The sequence below is a fragment of the Anoplopoma fimbria genome, chromosome 7 (assembly GCF_027596085.1).
Source record: "Anoplopoma fimbria isolate UVic2021 breed Golden Eagle Sablefish chromosome 7, Afim_UVic_2022, whole genome shotgun sequence".
Classification (NCBI taxonomy): Eukaryota; Metazoa; Chordata; class Actinopteri; order Perciformes; family Anoplopomatidae; genus Anoplopoma; species Anoplopoma fimbria.
In genome coordinates, this window is record NC_072455.1 from 21327909 (window position 1) to 21353392 (window position 25484).

General features: G+C 40.8%; 4 protein-coding genes across 5 annotated transcripts; 2 read left to right on the plus strand and 2 right to left on the minus strand.

Annotated features, from left to right (window-relative positions):
- Positions 1-2574: 2574 nt before the first annotated feature.
- LOC129093260 (uncharacterized protein C17orf114-like) lies at positions 2575-8005 on the plus strand. The gene is made up of 3 exons (XM_054601215.1): positions 2575-2694; positions 7037-7132; positions 7243-8005. Exons 2-3 carry the CDS (start codon positions 7048-7050, stop codon positions 7413-7415), a joined length of 258 nt encoding a protein of 85 aa, XP_054457190.1. The 5' UTR covers positions 2575-2694; positions 7037-7047; the 3' UTR covers positions 7416-8005.
- Positions 8006-8828: 823 nt separating this feature from the next.
- Positions 8829-15875, minus strand: mettl3 (methyltransferase like 3). 2 transcript variants are annotated; one of them, XM_054601211.1, is made up of 13 exons: positions 15817-15875; positions 15670-15728; positions 15065-15210; positions 13673-13860; positions 13140-13592; positions 12841-13016; positions 11576-11789; positions 11281-11468; positions 10562-10600; positions 10335-10443; positions 9606-9671; positions 9379-9491; positions 8829-9285 (listed from the first exon to the last, which is right to left on the minus strand). In XM_054601211.1, the coding sequence occupies exons 3-13, from the start codon at positions 15165-15167 to the stop codon at positions 9183-9185; spliced, it is 1752 nt and encodes a 583-aa protein (XP_054457186.1). In that variant the 5' UTR covers positions 15168-15210; positions 15670-15728; positions 15817-15875; the 3' UTR covers positions 8829-9182. The 2 variants fall into 2 exon arrangements, with proteins under 2 accessions (XP_054457186.1, XP_054457185.1); XM_054601210.1 differs by lacking the exons at positions 15670-15728; positions 15817-15875 and having other exon boundaries at positions 15065-15328.
- ttc5 (tetratricopeptide repeat domain 5) lies at positions 15499-20849 on the plus strand. The gene is made up of 9 exons (XM_054601212.1): positions 15499-15763; positions 16747-16879; positions 16981-17192; positions 17512-17662; positions 17778-17869; positions 17961-18164; positions 19039-19253; positions 19367-19511; positions 19599-20849. The coding sequence occupies exons 1-9, from the start codon at positions 15701-15703 to the stop codon at positions 19716-19718; spliced, it is 1335 nt and encodes a 444-aa protein (XP_054457187.1). The 5' UTR covers positions 15499-15700; the 3' UTR covers positions 19719-20849.
- Positions 20850-21001: 152 nt separating this feature from the next.
- Positions 21002-23632, minus strand: LOC129093259 (E3 ubiquitin-protein ligase CCNB1IP1). The gene is made up of 5 exons (XM_054601214.1): positions 23601-23632; positions 22608-22912; positions 22331-22477; positions 21966-22140; positions 21002-21295 (listed from the first exon to the last, which is right to left on the minus strand). Exons 2-5 carry the CDS (start codon positions 22902-22904, stop codon positions 21129-21131), a joined length of 786 nt encoding a protein of 261 aa, XP_054457189.1. The 5' UTR covers positions 22905-22912; positions 23601-23632; the 3' UTR covers positions 21002-21128.
- Between the last annotated feature and the right edge of the window lie 1852 nt (positions 23633-25484).

Genomic DNA, 25484 nt, shown 5'->3' on the forward strand with positions numbered 1-25484 from the left:
TGTCACTGTGTGGAGTAGGTCTGAACTCTCCAAAAGACGGCACAGATTTTGTAGCTGACAAGAAACGTCCAACAGTTGGAGACATAACACTGACAGATTGTTAAAAATCAGCTACAGTATGTCTGTCACTTTCAGTCCAAATAGCAGATCTAGCTGTGTGCTCTCCTTGCAGCTTATTTAACTTTATATTATCACTTGCAGTTTGGCACATGGTGAACTAAAAAGTACTTTGTTTTCCACTTACATACGTTGAAATATAAACTCCTTGTATCCGTGTGGTTTTGAATTATAAAAAGTCTAAAAAGTTAGATGCTTTTGGTATGGACATCAAACAAGTCACAGTAAGAATCAATTATTATTTATTATAAATAATTGACTTGAATAACTACTGTTGGACTGTGCAATAGTACACAGTCTGTAGAAGCTTTCAACCTGATCAGCAAACATCCTTTTAATGTTCATCTTCAATGGGGGGAAAAAAGGCTGTTCTACGTAGTAGCAGCACAGAACCAGCTTCAGAAATGAGCCTGCTGCTACACAGACTGTTTCCTGGGTGATTTGTAACCAGCCGGCGCAGACTCACTCTGAGAGCTCATCTGGGTAAATTTCCACTCTGACAAATACCGTCCAACCAGTGAGCTGCCCTGAATAAGCCCTAAACCCAGACCAGAGAGCTAACAAGCAGCAATAAACCATCCAATGGGCCAAGAACTCTCCTCGGACTATCTATCTGTCTCTTCACTGAGGGTTATGTGGGAATCTTTCTTGTTCTGAACTGTCTGTAAAGTCTGATTTTAACTTATTTTACAGGTTTTCCCTCCCGTCAACAACACAAGTGCTTTGGTATACAACACACAAACATGGAGATCACTCCAAGTCCCGGCTTTGAGTGTGACTTAAGCATAGTTTGAAAGGTATTCGGTTAATTTTGAGGTTAAGCAAATTACATTACATTACAGTCAAATTGTGTTTGCAGGTACTTTATATTCCATAAAATCATATCAGCCAGCCGGTTATAACCAGTTTTGCATGCCTCTGTTGTGATGGATTGGTGCATGGCCACACCTAGCATAATTCACTTCTAACGAGAATGTTATGTTTACGCCTTTTCTTACTTTACGGCTCTCACTATGTCTCTAAACATCCAGCAAGTTTCCATGAAATCTGGTGGACATCAGCCAAGACACATGTGATTACATCGACGTGTTGATTGAGATCTTAGATTAGGATTCTGTGTACTGCAGGTACATTTGCAGTGAGAGGAAATCTATAAAAAAAATTGCTGTGCAATCCATGAGTTGGATTTTGAAAGGGCATCTGCTGCTTGTTAATTCTTCTCCGTAGTTTTGATCCACGTTTCTTCAATTCTCAAACACTGCTGTCTCATAGTTGCATGTTGAAGAAATAAACATATGACCTAAATTACACATACAGACATAGAACTTTGAGTTTGGGCCAATAATAATAATAATAATAATAATAAGACATTGTGGTGCTATTAGATTCACTTATTTAAAAGTTAACATACATTAAATGGCATATTACCATAAAAATTATGATTATGAAGCCTTTTTTAGCATCTTAGTTAGCACAAACTAAAAAAAGAGAATGGCAGACTATTTAAAAAGACAACTTGAACATGAAAATACATTTAAAAAGAAGGGTGAAGTAAAAATAATAAACACTTTAGAAATTAAGAAAAAAACAACAACAATCCTACCATCACCAGGTTCAAAGTCTTACAGCTGACCATGACCTCTGACCTCTCTATGGGGCTACAAGAGGAAAGTCATTGTGAATCATGTGAAAATAACTTCATCAGTGATTAATACACTTTAAAAGCCACCAATGACGACATCCTATTGTTAAAAAGTGATTACACCCTGTTGATCATAGTATAAGAGGTCAAATCACCTTCACTCATGATCTAAGTGAGTGATTTCTGACCTGTTATCACAGTGACTTCATCCTTCATGACTTGAGGAGCTGCTATTTATACATTAAGTCTATTTCTGATCACATTTGTTTGTCATATGTATCAACAAATATGTGAACGAGGGTGGAGGCAAAACACAGCAAAGCATGCAGGAGGAAGTGTGTGCAGCACGTTTGATATGTTGGTAGTAGTTTGTAGCACTTACTATATTCGGATTAGTCTGTTGCAATTATTGTTTTCATAGTAATCTGCCTCTGCACTATACTTTTGCTCTGGTTTATGCTTTAAGATGCTTGTTTAAGAAAGGAGATGCACTGATGACTTCTGGTGACTAGTAGTTCTCTTGAATACCTATGTTGAATACACTTATTGTAAGTCGCTTTGGATAAAAGCGTCTGCTAAATGACTGTAATGTAATGTAATGTAATATGTTTTATCTGTGGGATGATGGGTGAGAGGCAGCAAACGAGGAGAAGGAGAGACTGGAGGAAGCTCAGAGGGAGGAGGAGGGAGAGAGAGAGAGAGAGAGAGAGCAGGCGTGTCCTCCTCTCTCTCTCTCTCTCTCTCTCTCAACATGCTTTGGGGATTAGCTATTTAAAGTTCAGCAGCTCCGCGCCACAGAAGACTTTCCATTCTGCCAACAGGGACCAACAGGGACGCAGATGAATTGAGGGACTGACTGGTCGTGTTGGGGGGAATTATCAACATTATCATTACTTCCACTGCCTGATTTCGCATCTGCAAGCTTATTTCACCAGGTGGGTCATTTATTAAAAAAAAGAAAAGAAAAAAAAAGAAAAAGAAAAGCCAATTAACTCATTTAAACCTGTAATGAAAAAAGGTTATTCATGCACTGGATGTCATCAGAACAGCAGGAGGTGTGTCAGCGCAGCAGGGCTCGTTGTTATTGGTGGAGAAGCTCTTCATCCTTCTGTTTCTTCAAAACATCTTTGTCTTCCTAATATTCTCCTTAACTGTCCAGTCTGTCGGTTTAATTGGCATCCCAGCATTGATACCAATAAGTTTAATTGTGACACTTCAGTATATGTGCCCCCTGTTAAGTGGTTTGCTGAGAGCCAGAGGAGAGAGGAGTGTTGTGCAGTGTTCCTGGTGGAAGCTCAGATTAGCCTCTGGAGCAGCTTTTAATTCAGCAGAAGCTTCCACCACATGCACACGCATCTGAGAGCAGCATGTGGTGGTAAACTGAAGGTGTGTTGATTGACAAACATGACAAAATGACTGGTGAAGTTTTTTATACCACAGGTAAGGGACTGTACCAAAGTTAAGGGGGGGGGACTAACTTTTGGGGGAAGTAGGGGAATTTTATATTTTTAAGGCTTTTTTTACACCCAAAAAACACTTTCCGTAAACATTAAGGTCCCTGTATTATGGTTTTTTATTAATGTGCCCAATGGGGGCACACATGAGTACTCCCATGAAGTTCTTTAGATTTGAATTGAGGTTGCTTTACCGTTTATATTAAGAGGAATTTTCACAGAAATGTGGAAAAATTGCAATTTTTACAAATCACATAATAACATCAGCCCTGCTCACCACACTTTCAATCAGTCCATAAAAGTTTTGCATTCAAAGATATCTCTTTTTATAGGACATAAAAGGAGATGGTATACTTTTATATATAATATATTACTTAAGCTGCATGGTAATTATATATTAGGTGGAGCTCATTTGAACTACTTTGTCCATGGCTGGGTTTGATATATAACAAAAAAATCTAAATGTTTTTTGCAACTTCATCAGTAAAGTAACTAGAACTGTCAAATATCTGTAGTGGAGTAAAACAATATAACATTTGCCCATGAAATGTAGCAAAGTAGTGAAGTAGTATAAAATGGAATTACAAGTGCCTCGGAAGTGTATTTAAGCACTATTTGAGGTCTGAGCTTTATAGTAACACCTCAAAAGCGGCTTTATCCACTTGCTGTGATGAATATTAATGAAAGCGGATTTTGTGCTGCTATTAATGGACACGCAAACGCACAAACACACACACACTTGTGCAGGTATACGTGCACAGAGTAGTGTGAGCGTCATCCAGCCTGGCAGGCCTGTGTGAGGCTTTGTGTTGCCGTCAGTGACACAAGGCTGCTCTTTTTCTTCTTTTTTTTTTTCATAAAACCCCAGGGACTGACCGGAGGCAGGGGTGGAGGGGGGGGAGTTCAGGGGCAACGTGGAGCTGTGGGAAGATTGTTATCACATTACTGTAAGCATTTGTGCTCTGCTGCTTGCTTTAACATTGTTTACAAAGCCGATAAGAAAGCTAAGTGTGGTCTGGTCCGCTGGGTTGAAGAGAGAAAAAGTCTGACTGGTGTTTTAAAAAATGGAGAATAAAGAGATCATGCTCGGCAAACACTATCAAGCCGTTTAACTCTCCCACAGTTCTCCCTGCAAACTCACACATGCATAAACATGCACTTAAAAAAATATATATAAAAAATCTCAAGCAAAAAGCAACATGCAAATGTTTCTCAGGAAGGATTGCGCAATTTTTTTCAGCTACATCAGTGAGCTGCCACTGATTGAGCAACCGAAAACCGCATTATTCAGGTTATGCATGTTGATTACATCGGCTGCCTGCAGGCTGGAGCCTCCAGAGAAACACACGAAGACAGAAAACAAAAATTCATACTTCTTCTACTTCTTTTTCTTGCTTAGATCTCCACTCTTGACCCATCTCCTTTCTATTTCTTCTACTTCCCCTTTTCTCCCCCTTCCTCTCTGTGGTCAATGTGTGTCTCTGTTGCTGAATATGTTTGTACGAGTGAGTTTGCCATCTGAGGTTGTTTTTCTCCTCCAGGCTCCTAAGCTGCTGCCAGACCCCCACAGCCAATCATGATCCGGGCCCAAAATTCCTCACCACTGGCTGGGGGACTTATTATTGTGTGTGTTTGTGTGTGTGGAATTGCTTTGCATGATTGCTATATTGTTAATTCTCAAATAATCTATAGCATGATTGTAGGAGGAAACTAGTATAATGGGAAAAACATCGTTGGGCCAGTACCGTCCCCGTTCTCTTTCCTTCACAATGTGAGCTATACTGTGAGTTCTCATTTCACCTGCAGAACCTCTACATTGACCTAAACATAATGGATTCTCTGTGTCTGTAATACCGGATAGGATTTCACAGCCACACCTGAGAGAAAACTAGAAGGGAGGTGCTTCAGATGGTTAAGAAATGAAGGAGAAAAAAAAATATCCTTTTCTATGTGAATTTATCCTAAAGAGAGACTGTGAAATAAGAGATGAGTTGTTCACTTTTTTGACAAAGGTCTCCTCTGCAGATCGTCTGTAAGCTGCAGCAGCTTTGTGTCTCTGTGCGTATGTGTGAGCCGTCACGTCCTCATGAAACTACCTCGCTGAGTCAAGCAGCACGAGGAATCAGCAGTAAACAGTGGGGTGGGGTGGGGTGGGGGGGTGTCAGGCAAACAGTGTTCTCCTGTATGTCGCAATCAGATATCCAAAACTTCCTATCTGTGATTAAAGAACAGTGGGGCTCAGTGCTTTATCACATGAGAGGGTTTTCTCATGAGACTGAAGTAGGCATTTTTCAGAGCTGGAGTCTCTTTGTGGTCATTTTAAGCCATTTTGTAGTTGTTTCACATCTCTTTATGGTCGTCTAAATGTCTCTCACTGGTTGATTAGAGTCTTTTTGTAATAGTTTTGGTTCTCCTCGTAGTTGTTTTGCATCTCATCATGGCTGAATCAAGTTTTTTTTTTAGTAACATTTTGCATCCATACGTGGTTGTTTGGATTTCTTTTTAGTGGTTTTTCATGTCTTTGTAACTTAGTGTTTTTATAATAGTTTTGCAATTTTGTGGTCGTTTGTGTGTCTTTGTTATCATTTTAACATCTCTTAGTGGTTGATTCATGTCATTTTTTAATAATTTTTTGTATCACGTAGTTGTTATGCATCTTTTTACTCAGTTTGCATCTCTTTATAATTGAGAATAGTTTTTGTTATAGATTTGCATGTTTTTGTAGTTGTCTTGCATCTCTTTGTGGCTGTTTAGCATTATTTTGTTGTCCCATTTTGCATGTTTTTGTTGTAGCTTTGCATCTCTCTCGGGTCATTTTGAGTCCCTGTGGTCGTTTTGCGTGTATTTTCAGTCATTGTGAGTCTCTTTGTTTTTGATTTGAGTCTTTTGGGGATGATTTTACTTTGATCATCTAAAGATTACACAAAAAAAGTTCAAGTAACATTGAAGCTACACAACTCTCTTTTAACCTAAAGCACTATTAAAAGAAACTTTCGAGATCCATCACCTCCCCTCCCAGTGCTCCACTTCACCTGACCCATTTCCTAACCCGATTAGACTAAAATAAATACCTTTTTTTTTTTCACTTGCTCTCAACAAAGACCGCTCAGTGCTGGCGTGTGGCCCTGGCTTTATCTTATCAATCAGAGGTGCCACAGATAGAGGGACAATCCTCTGGGAAAACGAATATGACTGATCAGTTGCTCAATGAATGAAACCCTTCAATGGAAAGCTTAATTGCTTGCTGGGAGGGGAAACTTCAGGAACAAAAGCTTTTAATTTCTTAGAAAAATGTCTGTCGGTTACTCATAACTTGCATACATCACACGACCTTTATCTAATCTGTCTGGTTGCCAAGAGAGGGCTTAATAACGCCTCCGGCTGCCGTAGCCCATTGACGTCCCGTTCCAGGATTAGGCGGCGTTGATGAGGTAAACACTGACTGATTGGTGGTTGCCGGGACACCTTGCTGTTCTGTTACCCTGTCAGCTTTTGTTAGGATATCATGTCTCCAAAGTGCGGGATCATAATTCCATTAAACTGTGACCTGGTGATGAGACAAGGAGCTGTCAGCAGGCACTCGGACACACTCTCATTGTGATCGGGCAGCTTAAATGGAAGCTATGGGAGAAGTGATTATCCTGCAAAACATTTTCTTAACATACTTTTTACTCCCATTTTGAGAAAGCGTTTCTCACTTGCATTTACGTATGGGTTTATATGTTTCTTTCTGAAAAGCCTGAGCATTATCACACGTTTTGTTTATTTTTTTTACGCTGCCTCTCTTAAACGTATGTCTCTGTTCACTCCCCTCTCTCTACAGACATCTCAGCCATGGGTGTGAAGATGCTGCAGTGTTTTCCTTTCTACAGACGCTGTAAAGAGCGCTGTAAGAGCAGACAGTGCCCCCCAGCGGCAGGTGAGGAGCAGCTACACTCCCAGAGATTCAGTTGTAGACCAATTAAACAGCTATTTCATGATAGTACGTCCTCATAACGCCTGACTTTCTATCCATCTTCCCCCTCTCAGTTCCCATTGAGGAGATGAAGCCCCGTCTGTGCTCCACCACATCCTGTGGTAGCGACAGCGAAGGAGCAGGAGGCCTGAGTCGCGGCTCCCAGATCTATTTCTCCACCAAGGCCAGGCTGTCTTTCAGACACCAGCTGGACAGCAACATCAACGCAGTGGACGCCACCTACTGAGGAGGGCTGCAGAGAAGATAAATGGATTCCTGTATCTTAGATTTACTGATGCCTATTCGTGCTTGGACCCTGTGGTGCAAAACTGGGAGCCTGAGAGCTGAGCGAGAGCATCTGTGGTCACCTTTAGATGGGATTGACAGTAGTGTGCACGGCCACAGTCTGCAGTTAAACCCCCCATGGCTCGCTGGCCACAAAGAACTCTCAATGATTAATCAGATTCAACAAGAGACCGAGGAAAACGGACTCAAACAGACTTGGTTTTCAATCTCTGTGCATTAAGATTTTTCTGAAAACACTCTGAGTGGATCACTGCCCAAACGGTCACAATACTGATTGGAGAGAAGACAAAAGACTTGTTTACAGCATTCACTACCGAAAAGTGCATACCCTTTTTTTATCTTTTTTATGTCTATATTTTTGTCTGCAGATTTTTTTAACTCACTGTTGAGATAATGGGGTGTTTAACCAAGCAAGATGAGGGAGTTAACAATCAAAGTATGATGATGAATATCTCTATCTAGACCTCATCATTAGCGGTCGCCATCATGAGAAGGGCTGGGTCAATGATGTATTTGAAAAAAGTGATTATTTGAATGGTTTTCTAGCAGCCAATCACGGCAAGGGTTCTTTGATTTCAATGCGACTTGTGATTGGCCCACACTATAGAAGCTACAATACGTACAGCTGTTGCGAAGTGAAGTGAAGCGCTTATTGTATTTCAATGAGTTGGCGTCAAAGGATGGCTAAATTACACTAGGGAGATAATACTTCAATGTACCGTTATTTTTTATAAATATTTTAATAATTTGAACCCTTTCAAAATATATTGGTGTATAAATCATTTGGATTTGGAGGAATGGGGATGGCAACTGAATGCTGAAGGTATTAAATGAAGTACTGTATTGGTTTTTAACAATACCCAGCCCTAATCATGAGGGACGGACTATGAAACCTATTGTTGACATTTCTTATAACCAGGACTTGGTTTTCTTTCCAACACCACTCTGTTATAAAACCCCTGTACATTATCAGAGGAGTGTGCTCAGCAGATATATTTTTGCCTCTAGTTAGTTCCTCTTTTGAAAGCATTAAGCAATCTTTACAAAAGCTGCACAGCAAAACTTATTTCTATTAGGTATTTTGTCTATCACGTTTGGCTTCAGCTCACTCTGGCTAATTTCTTTTAATATTTTTTAACAAAAGAAAACCCTTCCTGGTTTCATTTGATATCAAAATGTTTCGCTTTTAAACAAACCTTAACTGATTAACAGGTTTCTGTATTTGCCTAAAACGAACAGATATGAATGTAAAGCTCTGATCCCTAATGACTGTGAAAAACCTGCTGAAATTGAAAAATTCAATGTTTGCCCCTCGATGCAAAGATTATTATCAGTTATTCAAACCTACAGTACGTCAACACAAAAAGTATCTTTATTCTTGACTAACAAAATAATAACTAAAAAAAATGTACATTAAAAATGTCTCCTGTGTTTTTGTTGATGGTGCATGTGAAGTTTTGCAGAGTCAGATTTGGGGATTACAAACAGTAAAGTACAGAAATGATGAAAACATTGCTCAAAAAGTGATTTACAATAGTTCTTCGCGTATTTATCATTTCTTAACCAAGACACAGACAATGCATCTTGTTAACAACATTTATTTAAGAAATGAGTCCACTGGTATAAAAAAAACAAAAGCATTCTATAGACAAACTTCTTCCAAACCTGTGACCAGTGATTAAGTCATCACTGAATGTTTTTGAGGGGTTTAGGGTTTGGAGATGACGCCGTCTGGATAACGGCTCTTAAATCGAGCCACGACATCAGGATCCAGGAGATGAATGCCATCGAGCTGGTTTCCAAGAGTTACCCTGGAAGTGGAGGGGGGGGGAAGGTCCATCAGTAGATGCAACATATGCAGAACAGTTTCTTGGCCTTTTAAATTAAAGCGTGATGTATGTTACCAGTTGGGCTGGACGTTGTGTGGGCGACCGAAAAGCTCGATCTTCCTGGTGCCTGGCGAGAGTCTCTCTATCATGCCGTAGATCTCATCTGGTTTGTGACTGGTGGAGCGGACCTGGAAGAGAGTGTTTGAAATGTAATGAAGAGATGGCATCTGTACCATATCTGAAGCAACCTTTTTTTCAGGCTGTAGAAATCGTAAATACAATAAGCAGGACCAAAGATTTACCTCGGCCACAATGACGTCGCAGTCCAAACCTCGGTTGAATCCCTGAGGGTTTCCCTTCACACCCACCTGAAGAGAAACGAGTGGTATGTCTTACATTTCAGATATTTATGTGACACACTTTCGGAAAAACTATTTACCAAGAATGAGGCTGTAGCAGCTCAGCATCTCACTTTCAAATCACCTTCTGGCTATGCGGCGGCTTCTCTGTACCTTTGCACGGCAGCTGGATTCTCGCGAAAACACGTGAGAATCGCAGGATAACATGTCAATCTAAAATCCATCTTGTCAGGCTTCAATTTATGCCTTTGTGTCGTGCCCGCCAGTCATTTAAGAAGCTACTGGCATCGAGTAGTGGTGACTAATAGTCCAAAACAATGATAGTGGCTCCTAAAGAGGTTAGCGTGCATGGACAATATGTCCTTGATCTACTCCCTGCGGCAATAGTTTGATGGACAGATGGTTCATCAGCCAAGAATGTTTTGAAGTACCAGCCCTTTTTCTTTACAGCTTCCAATGCCAGTTTCTCAGATGTTTTCTTTGTAACTAACCATCTGTTACTTAATGTCAGGCCTCTAAAACTACTAAGAATTCAAATGCAAAAAGTAGGAACTCCTGGAGGCAAGATTCATGAAGCTCTGAATTTAACCATTTCATGCATGCAGGCTCAAGCAGAATATGACAGAGACTGTTTCAGGTGTATACAGTAACAGAAAACATGGACGAACATACCAGACAGTGCTCCTTCCCGTGGTTCAGCCAGTGGCCTGTCCTTCCTGTGCGGATGATTCTCTGCAGCTGGTTGGTTTTCACCCAAATGATTTCATCGGCTCGATCGTAGCTGACGGACGAAAAAGAAATACAAAAATTTAAAAAAGCAGAACATTTATATGAAATTAAATGGTGTCCTAACAAAGTGATGGCTTGATGCTAGTGGATGCGGAGAAGGAGAGACTCACCCCCAAAGACTGAGACACTCTCTGCCCAGCTCCATGGCCCTGAAAGAAGAGATGGCCAGATGATGGTTTAAGCAGAGAAGGCCCAACTATATCTGGATGTGCAGCACTAGGTCCCTGCCTTCTCTTATATTTATAAGAGTATTGCCATGCAGGTTCTACCTGTAAAAAAAGTGTTTGTGGACTAAGTATTAGTCCACAAAAGACTGACTACTACTACTACTACTTAATTTAGCTGAGAAAGCTTGAACGTTTTTGGGGAGGAAACTTGGAGAATGGTAAGTACTATCACTTCAAAAACAAAGAGAGAAAACTGTACACTACATACTTATTTTTAAAATGTAGGTCTTTGGTTCCACAAACATTTACTGTAGCAAATTATATAGTAGTGGTAAAGTCGCGGCTAAAGAAAAAGGTTTTTGGTTGAGGTTTGTTGCTGAAAAAATCCTGCGACAAGTTATGTTAGTGTTTAGTTCAAGGACATCTTCAAGATTGATACACGGCTGTTGACCTGTTAAAATCCCTCCTGTTCTGAGATGGATGGTCTCATGAAGACCTAGGCCGCCCAAGGTAATCACCACTAGATGTGCGTTTAAATACAATTATTCTGTACACACTCAAAATAAACTCAAAGACAGAGAAACATCTCATCGGTGTTGCCGGGATACACGGTGACATCAAACTGTATGGATAGAGCCGACTGTTTGGATTGTCGTAGTTACCTGCCGGTGACCCAGAGGAACAGGAAGCCGTCGTCCTGCAGGATGGGGATGTTGAGTTTTCTCATCTCGTCGTCAGTCAGCGTACCATAAGGGAGCTCCATGTGGATGTCCCACGGAGGGTCAGCCATCACCACAGCAAACTTACCGAGGATGGACACGTCCAGGAAACGGATATCGCAGCAGATCCACTGCAAAGAAAAAACAGCCTCTGTAAAATTCATAGCCCGCCAGAAATATCATCATCCATAGCTCTCTCTCTCTCTCTCTCTCCTCGTCCGTCGTCTCTCAGCCTCACCTGTGAGGGGAACAGCTTCCCCTCGTTGCTGTCGGCGTCCCCTGCACAGAGCCCGAGCTCCGTGCTCCCGCCCTGGGGCCCCAGCAGGCTCCCCTCGGCCTCCGGAGGGCTGTCGATCTCGTAGTGGACGTACTTGCAGGTGTCCATGTGGAAACACGTGTTGAGGAAGGAGCAGTCGCCAAGGCTCTCGTCCGTGTGCTTGTTGATGATGCGACTGACAGAGAAAATATGAGTCGCAAAGTAAATCAGCAGAATAAACATACGAGTGCAATTTCATCATTATATTTAAACAACTTTAGATTTGAATTAAAAAAACAAACAAACACAAAACATCATCTTGTTTAGCACAAAGTTTTAAATACAGGAAGACAAATACAAATGCTTTAACACTGAATTTTCTTTTCCTAACCTTCTTGAAACGTGCCCTCTTAAAACAAAGTCTTCTTGTGACCCCTTAAATACGCTTTTATCCCTTTTCAGATTGTTTAATTTCAATAATTTGCCTGAGAGGGATTACATTATCAAACATTTTGCAAGGAAATATACATTATTATATAAAAGTTTTCAAAAATAAACAATGTTGTATCAAGCAGAATCTGTTTTTGATCTTGCATCTGATTCTAGATTTATTTTGAGACGTCTTAGTGGTTCCCCAACCACCAGTTAGGGAACCAATACCATATACAATCGTTTAGAATGAGGAGAACCTCCAAAAATCAGATATTTTGAGATAAAAACAAGATGCGTTCTCCTTATCCATTTGATTAAAAAAGAAACTCATACTGTAGCAGTAAGCCCTTTCTAGATTTAAAATGTGGAGCTTTATTTGAATAATTTACATGAGGCCAATCATTGTTTTGCCAGAACATTGTTAAAATTTGGTGTTTCTTAAATAAGTTTTTAAACTTTGATTATAGTGATCTCTTCAGGCTAATGGGGGTACTTCTATTTTTGGGGGACATTTATTAAATAGTTGCTCTAGAGAGATGACAGGAACAGAGGGGAAAGAAGGATGAGAAATGAAATGCAGCAATTGTCCCCTGGTTAACATGAACCAGTGGCACTGCGGTTCACTGTCAGCGCCCTTACCCTAAAGCCACCAGGGTGTCCCCATTGTATTTTTTAAAACACTGAACTGAAATGCAAATGCATCATTTATCTGAATTGATTAAAAATGTGTTTCCTCTGTGAAGAGTCTGATAGAAAGATGTAATTGGGTGGGTTGACATAAATACGGTGAAGAAAAGTTGCTGAAGAACACTGACCGGAAGTGTAACTTGGTGCACGGCTGCGGTGTGTCCCCGGAGCGCACACACTCCTCTTTGGTCCCGTGGTCGCAGAACTCCTGGACCTGAGCTCGGCCGCGAGATCGGAACTTTAACACGATGGACTGCTCCTTGGCTGTGCTGGCATTGAGCAGCTCAAGAATCTCTCTGCTCATCTGTATGTAAATACCATTATACCCAATCAGTTATCAGGTTAGATGAAATGTCAATGGTTACAATAATTCTGGGTGCCGTAAGAGACGAGGAGAGATATTGGTCGGTCTCCTAAACCTTCCTACCTTCTTGCTCTGCTGTTCTTTAGTGGACTGTTGGTTCAGGAGACTCTCTATCTCCATGTCCATATGGGACGACTGGCTTTTACTGCTCCTGCCCTTCTTGTCAGCCCCGCTCCCTGATGCCGAAGGCCCCGCCAGCTGTATGGAGGAAGCCGGCGTCACAGAGGTGAAGGAAGAGCGCGGAGGAGAAGCAGACCTCTGAAGTGAGGGCGAGAATCCAGAAGCTCTTTTTTGGTGGGTTGGATCTTCTGCTTTTCTCTTGACTCCGGTCCGTTGGGCTCCGGCCCCAGACCCGATCATGGCCCATAGTTTTGTGTGGTCCACTGATACCACGATTGAGGGGGGGGAAGAAGAAGAGGAGGAGGCTGAGCTGGGCTGCCGGACCTCGATGAGCTCCTGGGCAGAGAATTTAAGCAGCAGGCTCTGGATGCTTCCATGACTGACAGCTGTTTCAGACTGTGAACAAAATGTATTAGAAATATGACGTTGTTCATATCATAGAGCCAAGCTTAACATAGCATATTCCAAGGACTCACGCTGAGTTCATCTGTGATGGCAAGTGAGTCCGTTGGCATTGAGAGACTCAGATCAGAGAGATATCCCAGCAGCCTCTTCTCTAGTTCAGGGTCTGGTGGTTTTTCCGTCTCCTCCTGAGTGGGGAGCGGAGCTGTCGGAGCCGGGCTGTCACTCCTGGCCGTGGAACCCTCTGTGCTGCTTCCACCATCTGACCGAGAGGAGAGAACAGAAGTTAACTCCCTCATTTTTAAAAGGTCTTTCTGATGATTTATTAGTTTTCATTTGATCCTTCAGCATTTCTAATTGTGACTCTGTTAAATCAATTACATGAAAACATTGAATTCCAGCCTGATATTAGGTATTTCATATGGATGTGGTGTTTTGCTCACGGGAACAGAAGTCCAAAAAGGCATTATGATATATTTTGAAGCAACAATGTCAGAACAAAAGGAAATTAATTCATTTTTAAAAGATTTCAATAGATTGACTCTTGTTTCTTGGATTTTCAGGACTCTCTGGAAAATAACTGAGGAACATCTTGTAAAATAAATTTACAGATGAGATCTACGGCATGATAGAGAGACTCTCGCCAGGCACCAGGAAGATCGAGCTTTTCGGTCAACCGCACAACGTCCAACCCAACTGGTAAAGACAATTTTTACTCTAATATTTTGAATGTAGAAAAACTACATATCAGTGATGGAACAGTCATTCTTTCATATTAGTCTTTCTACAGTTGATGTGAAAGCACATACAATTAGGCAGCCTTACAGCTTATTATAGTAGCTGAGCCTATTAGTCAAACAGAGAATTAACCAACAACATTTATGATATTCGTAACAACAAAATAATTTGTATAAGTTTGTTTCTGCACTATACTTTTGCTCTGGTTTATGCTTTTAGATGCTTGTTTAAGAAAGGAGATGCACTGATGACTTCTGGTGACTAGTAGTTCTCTTGAATACCTATGTTGAATACACTTATTGTAAGTCGCTTTGGATTAAAAAAAATGACTGTAATGTAAATGTAATGATAATTGATATTTAATCAAGCAAAAGGGAAATAATAAGTTGGTTTGAGTTTCTCATATGTCAGGATTTCTCTGTTTAATGTCATGAAATAAATCAGCAACAGGTTTGACAACTAATTAATATCACTCATCAGTCTTTACACTACATCTCTGGTTGCTTCTCATAATATTTATCCAAATGAACATTTTACTGCTTTACTTTCCAATTATGTAGTCTGGGTATTTTGGACTACAAAACAAAACTAGTTATTTAAACATGTCATCTTGAGATCAGGTGACAAAACATGGGCATTCCTCTTAATTCATGACAACTTTCAGACTCAATAATGACATGACAATGGCTATGTGCCGCCCTGCTGGAGCTCCCTGGCCTGAGCCGTACCGGAGGAGAGGGCTGCCGGGTCTTTCCTCCGCCGCTGCAGCCTCTCCCGCAGCGAGTCCAGCTGCTTCTTGTGCGCCTGAATGCTGCTCCAAGTATCCGACATACCGAGCCGGGTCCGACCCGCCACCGGTCACAGCGAGGAGAAGCTTAAAAACAAAAAAAAGTTGACACCGTGCGCCTTGTTGATGGGAGCGAGTAAAGCATGGTCCGTCGCGAAATGGCGCCGGGGCCACACATTGAGTGAGAAACGTTCCGGCTTGACTAAGCGCTGTGTTAACGAACAAACCTTGTGGTTGTGTTAAGTGGTATATATATATATAAATAACCATACTTGTATCAGCCGGGTTTTAAGGATTTATTTTAGCAAAAACAATTTAGTGAATTAAAAATGTCAGTTTGCCGGACTCATTTGGGGGACGGACCGGTAACTCCAACTTCCGGCGTCAGTGGGAAATTAAAAGCCTATTTCCTCTTTGCTGAAAATTCATTTCACTCGCGTTATTTTAGAAAAGAATAATGTTTTCTGTCGTCGTATTAATATTAGAGCATCAGATTTAACATATTATTTGACGTATTTTGCAGTACTTTGCTCCTCTTTACGTTACCAGGCAGTCTGCTGCAGAGCTCAACTCAAAGATGGCGGAAGAGGAGAAGAGTGGTGAGCCTGTGAAGGAGAAGAGCGAGCTGCAGATGATGAAGGTACGAAGATTCACATACTGAAGGCTCGAGACTTGGTGTTTTGGGGAGCTCACCCTCGTTTTCTCATCATTTGCATGCTGGACATCTATAACTACTGCCATTAACAATCCCTGAGCTGGCATTTAGTCTTTGTTTCTGACACTGTCTGGTGTGTGAGTACCACCATTCTCAATCTACGGGTGGAGTAACTTCATCCAATTACATCTCCACATGCATGACTATTAATATGATTGCTAAGATTGCATCTATCCACTTCTTGCTGAGTCACAGATTGTCATTGTTCCTGGCTTAATGCATTGCCACTAGAGATGCACTACTTAATGATCCCTTATCTTATAACGCTCACATCATTAGTGCAAAGGTGCAAGGTGCATTTGTAACAGTAGATACCTTTAAGGAGTGCCTATTATTAAAATAAACCGGTTTGTGTTCTGTAATGGTACTTCTTATTCTCTTACTGGTGTGGTAGGTGTTTTAAAGGGGGTCTCCATCAAGCTTCCATAGAGCTGAACAAAATCAAAGCAACAGAGGCTCAGATATCTTCACTTTTATACCAAATGATGGGTCAAGCAAGCATCCAGAACACTGGATCCTACAATTCCCATCATGCAACTCAATAGAGTCTTTCATGAGACCCTCTCTGTCTGGTTGACGCCCCACTCTTTTAAACTCCAGTGTCTAAGTCTGTACGGAAGCTTTTCTGTAAAAAAACAAAACCCAACAACAACTGAAGATGAGATAATGTGGATCTTTTTTTTTTTTTTATGACAATTGTTTATAATGGAAACCAAATACTGCCAAGGTTTCTGATTTGACTCTTTTCTGATACTCTTTGAAAAACAAATCACAAAAGTGTTATTGGTGCATTAATAATGGACAATAGCCGCCGCAGTTTTTATTCTCCAACTCAATATTGTACTGTTTGAATTGTCCCTTTGATCTATTTATAACCCCCCCTCCTCCTCCATTCCCTCCCATCACAGGAGCTCGTGGATGAACTGTATAACTTCAGAGATTGCTATTTTGAGACTCACAGTGTGGAGGAAGCTGGGAGGAAACAAAGCGATGTCGCTCAGGAGATCCAAAAGACGTTAAAGAAGCTGGAGGAGAAAGAAGGTGAGTGCTTTGTTTTACACAACAGCGCTGCTTCGGTCTTTAATTTGCAGAATATCATTCACACTCACCGTACATCTCTGTGTGTTTATGATTTCCCATAGATCGTTTCAAACACAAAGCAGAGTTTCTGCTGCAGAAGGGCCGTTGTCTGAATGTAGCTCCAGACTTCAGTCCTGTAGCAGAAGAGTGCCTTTCCCGGGCTGTGAAGCTGGAGCCCGGCCTGGTCGAAGGTTGGAACACATTGGGGGAGCAGTACTGGAAAAAAGGAGACCTGATTGGGGCCAAGAACTGCTTCACCGGAGCCTTGCAACAGGTACATTTAGGACAGAAAAAGAGACGGACATGCATTCTTCTTCATTTAGTCCCCCTGGCTTTTCACATAAAAGGCATAATTTAAGCTCCACATACCTTGATATGCTGTAACACTAAAGGTTTTGTAAAAATGCATGCCTTTGTTTGAATGATTAAAACTTGCATTTCTGTCACTTTATGTCAAGACAAACTAACACATAAAAAAATAAATATGCAGGTCTTTTCTGAATGGATCGCTGTCCACTCCTGTGGATTTTCTGTCTATGCTCGATTCCACTTATTAACACCTCTGTCCTGTGTTTTATCTTCCACCTCTGTAGAGCAAAAACAAGGTGTCTCTACGCAACCTGTCCATGGTGCTGAGACAGTCTCCGGCGGCAGACAGCGACGCACATGGCAAGCAGGTGCTGGAGAGCTCGGACATGGCCCGACAAGCTGTCCAGCTGGATGTGACAGACGGGACGTCCTGGTGTGAGTAAAGAGTCCGGGTACTACCAGTGAGCAGAGAATAAGAGTTTGAGGAAAGTAATGATTGTAGAAATGATGTGCTGTCCTGAAATTGTATTTCATGTTATTGTTTTTACAGACATCCTGGGAAACGCCTACGTGTCCCTGTTCTTCACATGTGGACAGAATCCCCAGCTGTCTCAACAAGCTCTCAGCGCCTATGCACAATCTGTGAGTTCTGAGCGTTGAACATGTTAAAATCTATCAGCACTAAATGCTTTATTGTAGTAATATGTTTTACTCCACCCTTCCTAACTTGTAGGAGAAAGTAGACAGAGCTGCCTCTTCTTACCCGGAGCTGCATTTCAACCGTGCCACGCTGTTCCAGTACGAGGAGATGTTCGGGTCTGCGCTCGGCGGCTACAGCCGAGCCGCGGCGCTCGACCCGGGGTGGGAGGAGCCTCCGGAGAGAGAGAAGCAGCTGCTTGTGTATCTGGAGAAAGTCATAGAACTCATACAGAACAAGGTATGAAGAAAATGTATCTAGCACTAGTTCCTAAAGCCCAAGGTGATGTCTTTAAAAGGTCTTGGCCCAACACCCAAAGATTTTTAGAAGGAAACAAGAAAATAGCAAACAAGAAAATATTCTCATTTGAGAAGCTGGATCCACTCTTTCTTAAAATTTAGTCAAATGTTCTTAAAATAGTTTACAATTATTCATGCAACCAGCTATGCAATTTGTTTTCTAATTGTTTTAGCTCCAGTAGAATCTTTCTATATTTCTTGCCAGCAAAACCTCAGTTTAAGAATGACATATTTTGTGAAAACATCCCTCTGGTAGGTGTTAAAAAGGACTGTACCCCAAAACCAGACACCAGAACAGCTTCTTTCCACTGGCCGTCACTCTGATGAACACTTAATCAGTCATCCTGGCCTATTACCTCCATTTTATTGTCATTGTTGTTTTGTTTTATGTTCATAAATATACTTTTATATATATATATATTTATATTTGTACATAGTAGTTAGATGTTTATGCTTACATTCTACTTTATTGTCCTTGTTTTTTGTTTATTTGTCTATTTCTGTGTATGCATATTAAGAGCAACCGAAAAAACTGAGTCAAATTCCTTGTATGCGTACGCATACATGTCCAATAAAGCGGATTCTGATTCTCTGAAATATGGATTAAAATTTGTTGCTGATTTAAGATTATAAATAAATAAAAATAGCTTGAAGAATGGAGCAATTTGCATTAAGTCAACAACTTCTCTTTTGAGTGATCTTTGAGTCTTTTGTTGACATAAATATGAATAACTTGTTTACCACAAGGTGGCAGCAGAGCACAGTCGTATCTCTTCTTTTTTTGCTCCTAACCTTCGGTCTCTCCATCTCCTTAGGGGAAGGTGAAGGCGCGTAGGTTAAGGACGATGCTCTCCAACCTCAACACGTCGGCCTTGGGTCCCTGCTCCTCCCCTCAGTTTCGTTCCCCGACGGGCCGCGTTGGCAGCCTGGAGCCTCGAACTCTTTCCTCCTTCACGCACGGTCACAACGCTGGGGTGGCCGCCCTGGGCAAGGTGGTGTTCAGCCTGGCCTCAGAGGGTCGCATGGCCTTGTGAGTGCAGCTTATTTTATATCAGTAATAGCTCACGTAATTCACATGCTTCAGTCTTGCTTAGACCGTTTAGACTTTTGGAGTGATGTTCGCTATCTTTTTTTCCCCTCCAGTACGTTTGGCATGGTGGACAGCGAGGAGTCATGTATAGTGGTGATGGTGTACAACACAGCGGACAGCTGGGGCGTCCTGATAGGAGACACTGTAGTCATTCCTGAACCTCAGGTCAAACGAAACAGTATAACACATAAAGATGAGGTGAGTGTTTTAAGTTTGCAGTTCAAAATAAAAATAAAATTGTCTTCCTAAATAGTCTGACTTTTACATTTCCTCTCTCTCCGGCAGTCATTTGACTTCAGAAGTATACGAGTGGACTCCCCTCTGCTCCTCATCGTCAACGGCAAGAAACAAAATGCCCAAAGTCAGATTGCTGCCTCCGTCAGCTACAAGCCCCAGAGCGAATGAGCTTAACAAGCAACAGAAAGTACAGCAAGAGGACCAATTTTTTTCTTCTGGATTTTGAAAAAGTGTTTAGATAATTATGGAATATTTTTTTCCCCAAAGTGTGTTGTTTTGTAAATAGAGTTCAACCTGTTACTTTGTCGTTAGATGGACATTTTGTTTATATTTATAAATATTCCTTTTTTGTATTCTGTTTAATGGAATGAACCTTTGATGATAATTTGATGTCAGAATTGTGATTTAAGTTTACCCTTAAAAATCATTTTTTTTATCTTAAACACATTGTTTGTGTGGTGTCTTAGAACCGCAGTTTTCAAACTGTGATCACTGGGCAACTAGGGGGTTCCCAAAAATGTTGTTTGAAATGTATTGTAGTGGTACTGTATTTCTTTTTCACAGGAGACATTTTGACCTTTCATATTGGAAATGCACAGGTGTTAGAATTTTTTTGATTATAAATAGGCTCTTTTTGATTCAAGTATCCCAGTAAGCTGTGACAGTGACCAAGTGTGCCTAATACCAGGACCCTGACACTGAAGCAGCTAAATGGATTATTAATATTCATACCCGTGTTATTCCTACTGTGAAATGATTTCAGTGAAAGAGGCCTTTTGACCAGAGGTGTCAACACATAGTGTTTAACAAATCTGTACAAAAGACACTTATTCTTGCAGTCTTGGTTGGCCAGTTAGCAATCTGCCCTGGTTGTTTGTTATGCAGTGAAAATCTTTCCATTACTCACAATATTCTGTTATAAGTTTGGACCTCATTGGGTCTCCTTCTAGCTTCATCAACAAACAACCAATTGCTCAGGTTTAACCCAAATTTGCCTAAATTGTTCACACAGTGTGTCATGAAAAACACTTACTATTCATTCAGTAACATGTGTACTGTATCAGTAAATTAAATGTGTAATTGATTTTGTTTTTTACTATTAAGTAAATGTATGCTAAGGTTAGGTTTAGACTTACTCCCTTTACCCCAATCCTCTAAATTTTAGTAAGACAGTAATCACACATAAAAATACTGACAGGAACACGTTTGAGTCGTCCTTATTACATTAATTAATTCCTTCAATTTATCAGTTTCTGACTTGAGCCAGGTCGAGATTTCACTTTCCTATCAATCTACATGAATAGAGACGACTGTAAGGCAGTGCACTTTGTAAACAGAGTTTATGTTGTCTGGTCAAGTACTTCTTTACACAAATGTTATGTAAAGGCCTGGACTCAAAGTTGAACATTAGATTTCATGCCTAGTTTGGTTCAAAATTACAATAAATACTACAGAAATGCTCTCAGGGCAAACACTGCCCTTTAAATGAATACTTAAACATTAGAACACTTTGTTAACAAATGTAAATAAATGTAGTTGGGTTAATCTGCTACGGTTATTATGAAACCTGTTGCTGTCTCAGTGCTTCTTCATGAAGGGCCGGCCTCTCTCTCTGGCAGGAGAGCTGAACTGGAAGAAGGTCTTGGCTCCGTCAGCCTCCAGGCAGGAGAAGAACCTGCTGTCCCCGTCGTGGCCCATGGAGAGGAACTGAGGGCTTCTCTGGGGAGTTGCCTGCCGAGCCACCCCTGGGTGACACGCAGGGGGTTGACGGATGTCTCTCATTGTTATACTGAGCTAAATTTCCCTACATAGACGATCAGCTCTTTACTCCCACTGTTGGGTGCTTAATGACCACTCCTTGGCAAAACACCTACGGCTGTGTCTTCCTTTGTGTTATTTAACATAACTCTCTGTCTGCTCCCTTCCTCTTCTCATGTATCAGTGTGACACGACAAGTGATTTAATAAAAGCAGGTAGGTTTATTTTCCTGCCGAACGTCTTGTTTTGGATTGCAATTAATAATACGTTTGATTTTCGGTTAATCTGTGGCCTAATTAATCTGTGAATTCTTTTTTTTCTTCTTAAAATCAGATTTTTTTTAAAAATCAAAAACATCCCCAGAAAGTCTGTATTCTATGTTTTCCCCAAAGACCAATTATTGTAATCAGTTATGATTAATTACATATTTAATACTTCCTCCTCAGGATTTTTCGTGTTTATCAGGATCCACGTTTTAAACACTTTCAAAATGTTGGTGTATAAGAAAGGATTTATTTTTGGCCTGATTATTCATAGATTACAATCTTTTCCACGCTTCTCTAATCACAAAACATCAATTCATCTCCTGCACAAAAAGACCAAGCACTTGTTATTTGAAGAAACTTTAACATTACTCTAAATTCATATTGTTCTTACCAGTGTTGAAGTCGTGATGTCCCGGATGATGCAGCGTGTCTCTTTCCCCCACATCCACCACCATGTTGCGCAGCCTCAGAGAGTCGTACAGCCCTTGTAGTTTCTGGTACTGCCTGTTCCTCTCCATCAGCCTCTCGGACACCTCGCTGTACTTCCTTTTATACTCCTCCATCACCTGAAGGAAATAAGATCTTGTAATTTTCTATATACTGTATTGAATGTACATGTTTCTACCTTTATTTATCGCAGCCAAGATGATATACAAAAATAGGTTTATGAGGTTAAATGCTCTCTTCTCTATTTCTTCATCATGTACAGATAATGAACATGGAGCACGCCGCATGAGTTTAAGAATTGTGGCTTACTTTCTTCAGGGAGGCGATTTCCCCCCTCATGCCGTTTAGCTCCAGTTCTCTGCTCTGGTTCTGCTGGGTCAACACCTTCTCCATCTGCTTCAGCTGTGCCTCACCTCGTGACAGACTGTACTCTTGATACATATGCTCCTGATGGACCTGTTTACAAAGAGACTGACAAGCTTGATGTTTTACAGGAAAGGAAAAGACAACCAGACTGGCACAAAAAGACATTTCAAGACACGATTTACAGTATGTTCATATGGATACAAACAGAAAGATTTTTGACCTGATAGCTCCAGAAGGCCAGAGCACGGGCACTGATGTCCAGAACCACGTCTGGTCGCAGACCTGCCAGCACCATGGCTTTGTACTCCTCGGAGGGAGACAGCTCCGTCCTCACGATGTCCAGCTTCCCAGACAGTGCAGAGGAGCAGGCCGGGCAGATGGATGGGGAGCGGCTGAACTCACCGGACCCGTGCTGATCACAGAAGACATGTGAGCAAGCTGTGACCCAGGCGAAGCCGCTCAGCTTGGTCCGACACTTTGGGAAGTTACACAGGAGTGTGTCGTCGCAGAAAGACATGGCCACGACTGTGAAAAGTAAAGTAACATTTAAGTAAAAGAGAGATCAGCGCACTAGGCATGTCATTAACTGAAGGTACTATGAAGCTATCACAAACACTTAAAGTTTGAAAGACTTTAAACATATCACGGTGAAGCAAATAAAGAAATCAATTTGGGAGCAACACGCCTTTAAATTAGATTATTTAGCAGTCTTTGGGGTTTCCTCTCTTGGACATCAAATCATGTGAGGTTTGAAGAAATTTGGGAACTGGAAATCTCAAAGCTTGTGGTAACAATTTCTAATTTTGTGTGTGTGTATTGATTGATTTGTTCTATTTGATGCATTGCTGCTAGAGATTTTCCTTTCCCATTATTATTCTTGGATTAAAGCATTATTTTGGCTCCTGATTATCAAAGCAAATAAAAGTTAACATTACTTTTGATTTTGACATCTAATCTCTTACCTTCTTATTTTAAATCATCAATAAGAAAATGATAGATATGGAAATACTAAATGCCCCAAATCATAACTTCTTTGTATGAAGAGGTAACTTTATGCTACATTGTTAGCTCAATGCTACATAAACTATTCAATATTAGCATTAGCTGATTAACTGTTGAATCTGCTTTAAATGCTGCTTTTGAGAGAAAAAAACTTTAAAGTTTAATATATATACGATTCATTTGTCACTAATTTCGGGAGATACCAACCTACCAGTTAAGCTTTACTCAGCAGGTGACGCAAGGTGACGTACGGTGACGTAAGGTGACGCAATGTGACGCTAAACGAATACTCGAACCTGATTGGCTGATTGCAACTCGAACTCTCAACCGCAAAAGCTCTAAATATTTACTTCAAATATTTAAACATTAACCTTCATTAAGTCCATAAATACTGAATTGGATGACAAAAGACCAAAACATTTTTTAATTTTAAAAGTATATATATTTAGTATTTTTTTTATTTTTTATTGCTGCTTAAGTAAATTATCTGAATATGTCTTCCACTTGTATTACTACTAAAGGCAACCTGTACTTTGACTTAACATCACCAATGTCTGTTTATTAGCTAAATGAAGTGTAACTCTAAATAAACATGACAGTTATTTCCCCTTAATTCAAAGAATGCCCTATTTTCTTACACAGCCTCTGAGTGGATATATGTATAATGTGAGACACCTACCTAAACACTTCTAAAATGTTTTAAAATGTTTTAAAATGTTTTTGTCTTGTTGTAAAATGTTTGTTGTAAATGTTGTCCACAAACATTGAAAGTGTTTAAAACGTGGATCCTGATAAACACGAAAAATCCTGAGGAGGAAGTATTAAATATGTAATTAATCATAACTGATTACAATAATTGGTCTTTGGGGAAAACATAGAATACAGACTTTCTGGGGATGTTTTTGATTTTAAAAAAAATCTGATTTTAAGAAGAAAAAAAAGAATTCACAGATTAATTAGGCCACAGAAAAAGTGTGAGACACCTACCTAAATATGGTCTCCCCTCCTCCTCTCTCTCTCTCTCTCTCTCTCTCTCTCTCTCTCTCTCTCTCTCTCTCTCTCTCTCTCTCTCTGTCTCTCTCTCTCTCTCTCTGTCTGTCTCTCTCTCTCTCTCTCTCTCTCTCTCTCTCTCTCTCTCTCTCTCTCTCTCTCTCTCTCTCTCTCTTTTATCCATTTCTCCACGTGGTACAGGAGTGAGGGGGGTGAAAGAGGGCATTGTGCTGTGCAGCAGTGGATCCGGGGGTTCATAGTGAGAGAGGGGAGATGCTCACTCAACTGTGTCCAGCACGCCATTGTCAAAGATTCCCATCTATTCTCTGCCTTTTAAATAGAGCTCCAGTGTAAGATGCTTTTTTTGGGAGGAGGGGGAGTTGATGGGAGGGGGTATTATAGGCTTGGTGATAACACACAAAATACATGCATGTGGAATGGCTGTGTGGCCCCACTTGCCCACAACTCACTGCACTGTTATTTATAATTGGCCCTATGCAAAGCAAAGGGGAGAAATATCCCATTCATTTCTCACCACTGGGAAGACGGATTTTTGACTTTGCAAGTCAATTATTATGGCTATGATTTCAGTATTTATCCACCTTGCTGAGAATAAGTAAGACACCTTCCTGAACAGATGTCACCTGATGGATGGGTCACCTGTTAACTTATTTTAGACACATTGTTGCATCTTAATTCGACCCATGATTATAGTTTCCTATCTTTAAGCCCAACCTCAGCAACATAGCCGATCCCAACGCCCGTTTCAATTTGTTTTTAAGCAATCCGACGGCTTTGACATCTAATTGTCATGTTTTATTGAAAGTTTATAGCTGCTGCTGCGTGAGTGTGTAAAGAAAAATAAAGCTGGAGAGAAAGAGAGAGCCAGGGAGGCTGTGTGTTACACGCCATTGAAATGCAAATATCATTGAAGAACAAGGAGTGGTTCTGTGTGTGTGTGTGTGTGTGTGTGTGTGTGTGTGTGTGTGTGTGTGTGTGTGTGATCCCTGTATGTGTGTGTGTGTATGTGCATGGGCAGCAGTGGTAGAGGAGGAGCGCAAATTGGACAAGTTTTTGGGGAGAGGAGACTTTAGAAAACAGCCAT

Coding starts and splice junctions, on each gene's coding strand:
- LOC129093260 (XM_054601215.1), top strand. CDS start 7,048: ATGGGTGTGAAGATGCTGCAGTGTTTTCCTTTCTACAGACGCTGTAAA. Junction 7,133..7,242: donor ACAGTGCCCCCCAGCGGCAG/GTGAGGAGCAGC, acceptor TCCCCCTCTCAG/TTCCCATTGAGGAGATGAAG.
- mettl3 (XM_054601211.1), bottom strand. CDS start 15,167: ATGTCGGATACTTGGAGCAGCATTCAGGCGCACAAGAAGCAGCTGGAC. Junction 13,017..13,139: donor AAGAACAGCAGAGCAAGAAG/GTAGGAAGGTTT, acceptor ATTTACATACAG/ATGAGCAGAGAGATTCTTGA. Junction 11,790..12,840: donor TGCACCAAGTTACACTTCCG/GTCAGTGTTCTT, acceptor TTTCTCTGTCAG/TCGCATCATCAACAAGCACA.
- ttc5 (XM_054601212.1), top strand. CDS start 15,701: ATGGCGGAAGAGGAGAAGAGTGGTGAGCCTGTGAAGGAGAAGAGCGAG. Junction 17,663..17,777: donor GACAGACGGGACGTCCTGGT/GTGAGTAAAGAG, acceptor TTGTTTTTACAG/ACATCCTGGGAAACGCCTAC. Junction 18,165..19,038: donor TAGAACTCATACAGAACAAG/GTATGAAGAAAA, acceptor CCATCTCCTTAG/GGGAAGGTGAAGGCGCGTAG.
- LOC129093259 (XM_054601214.1), bottom strand. CDS start 22,904: ATGTCTTTCTGCGACGACACACTCCTGTGTAACTTCCCAAAGTGTCGG. Junction 22,478..22,607: donor TGGCCTTCTGGAGCTATCAG/GTCAAAAATCTT, acceptor CTTTGTAAACAG/GTCCATCAGGAGCATATGTA. Junction 21,296..21,965: donor ACATCACGACTTCAACACTG/GTAAGAACAATA, acceptor CGTGTCACCCAG/GGGTGGCTCGGCAGGCAACT.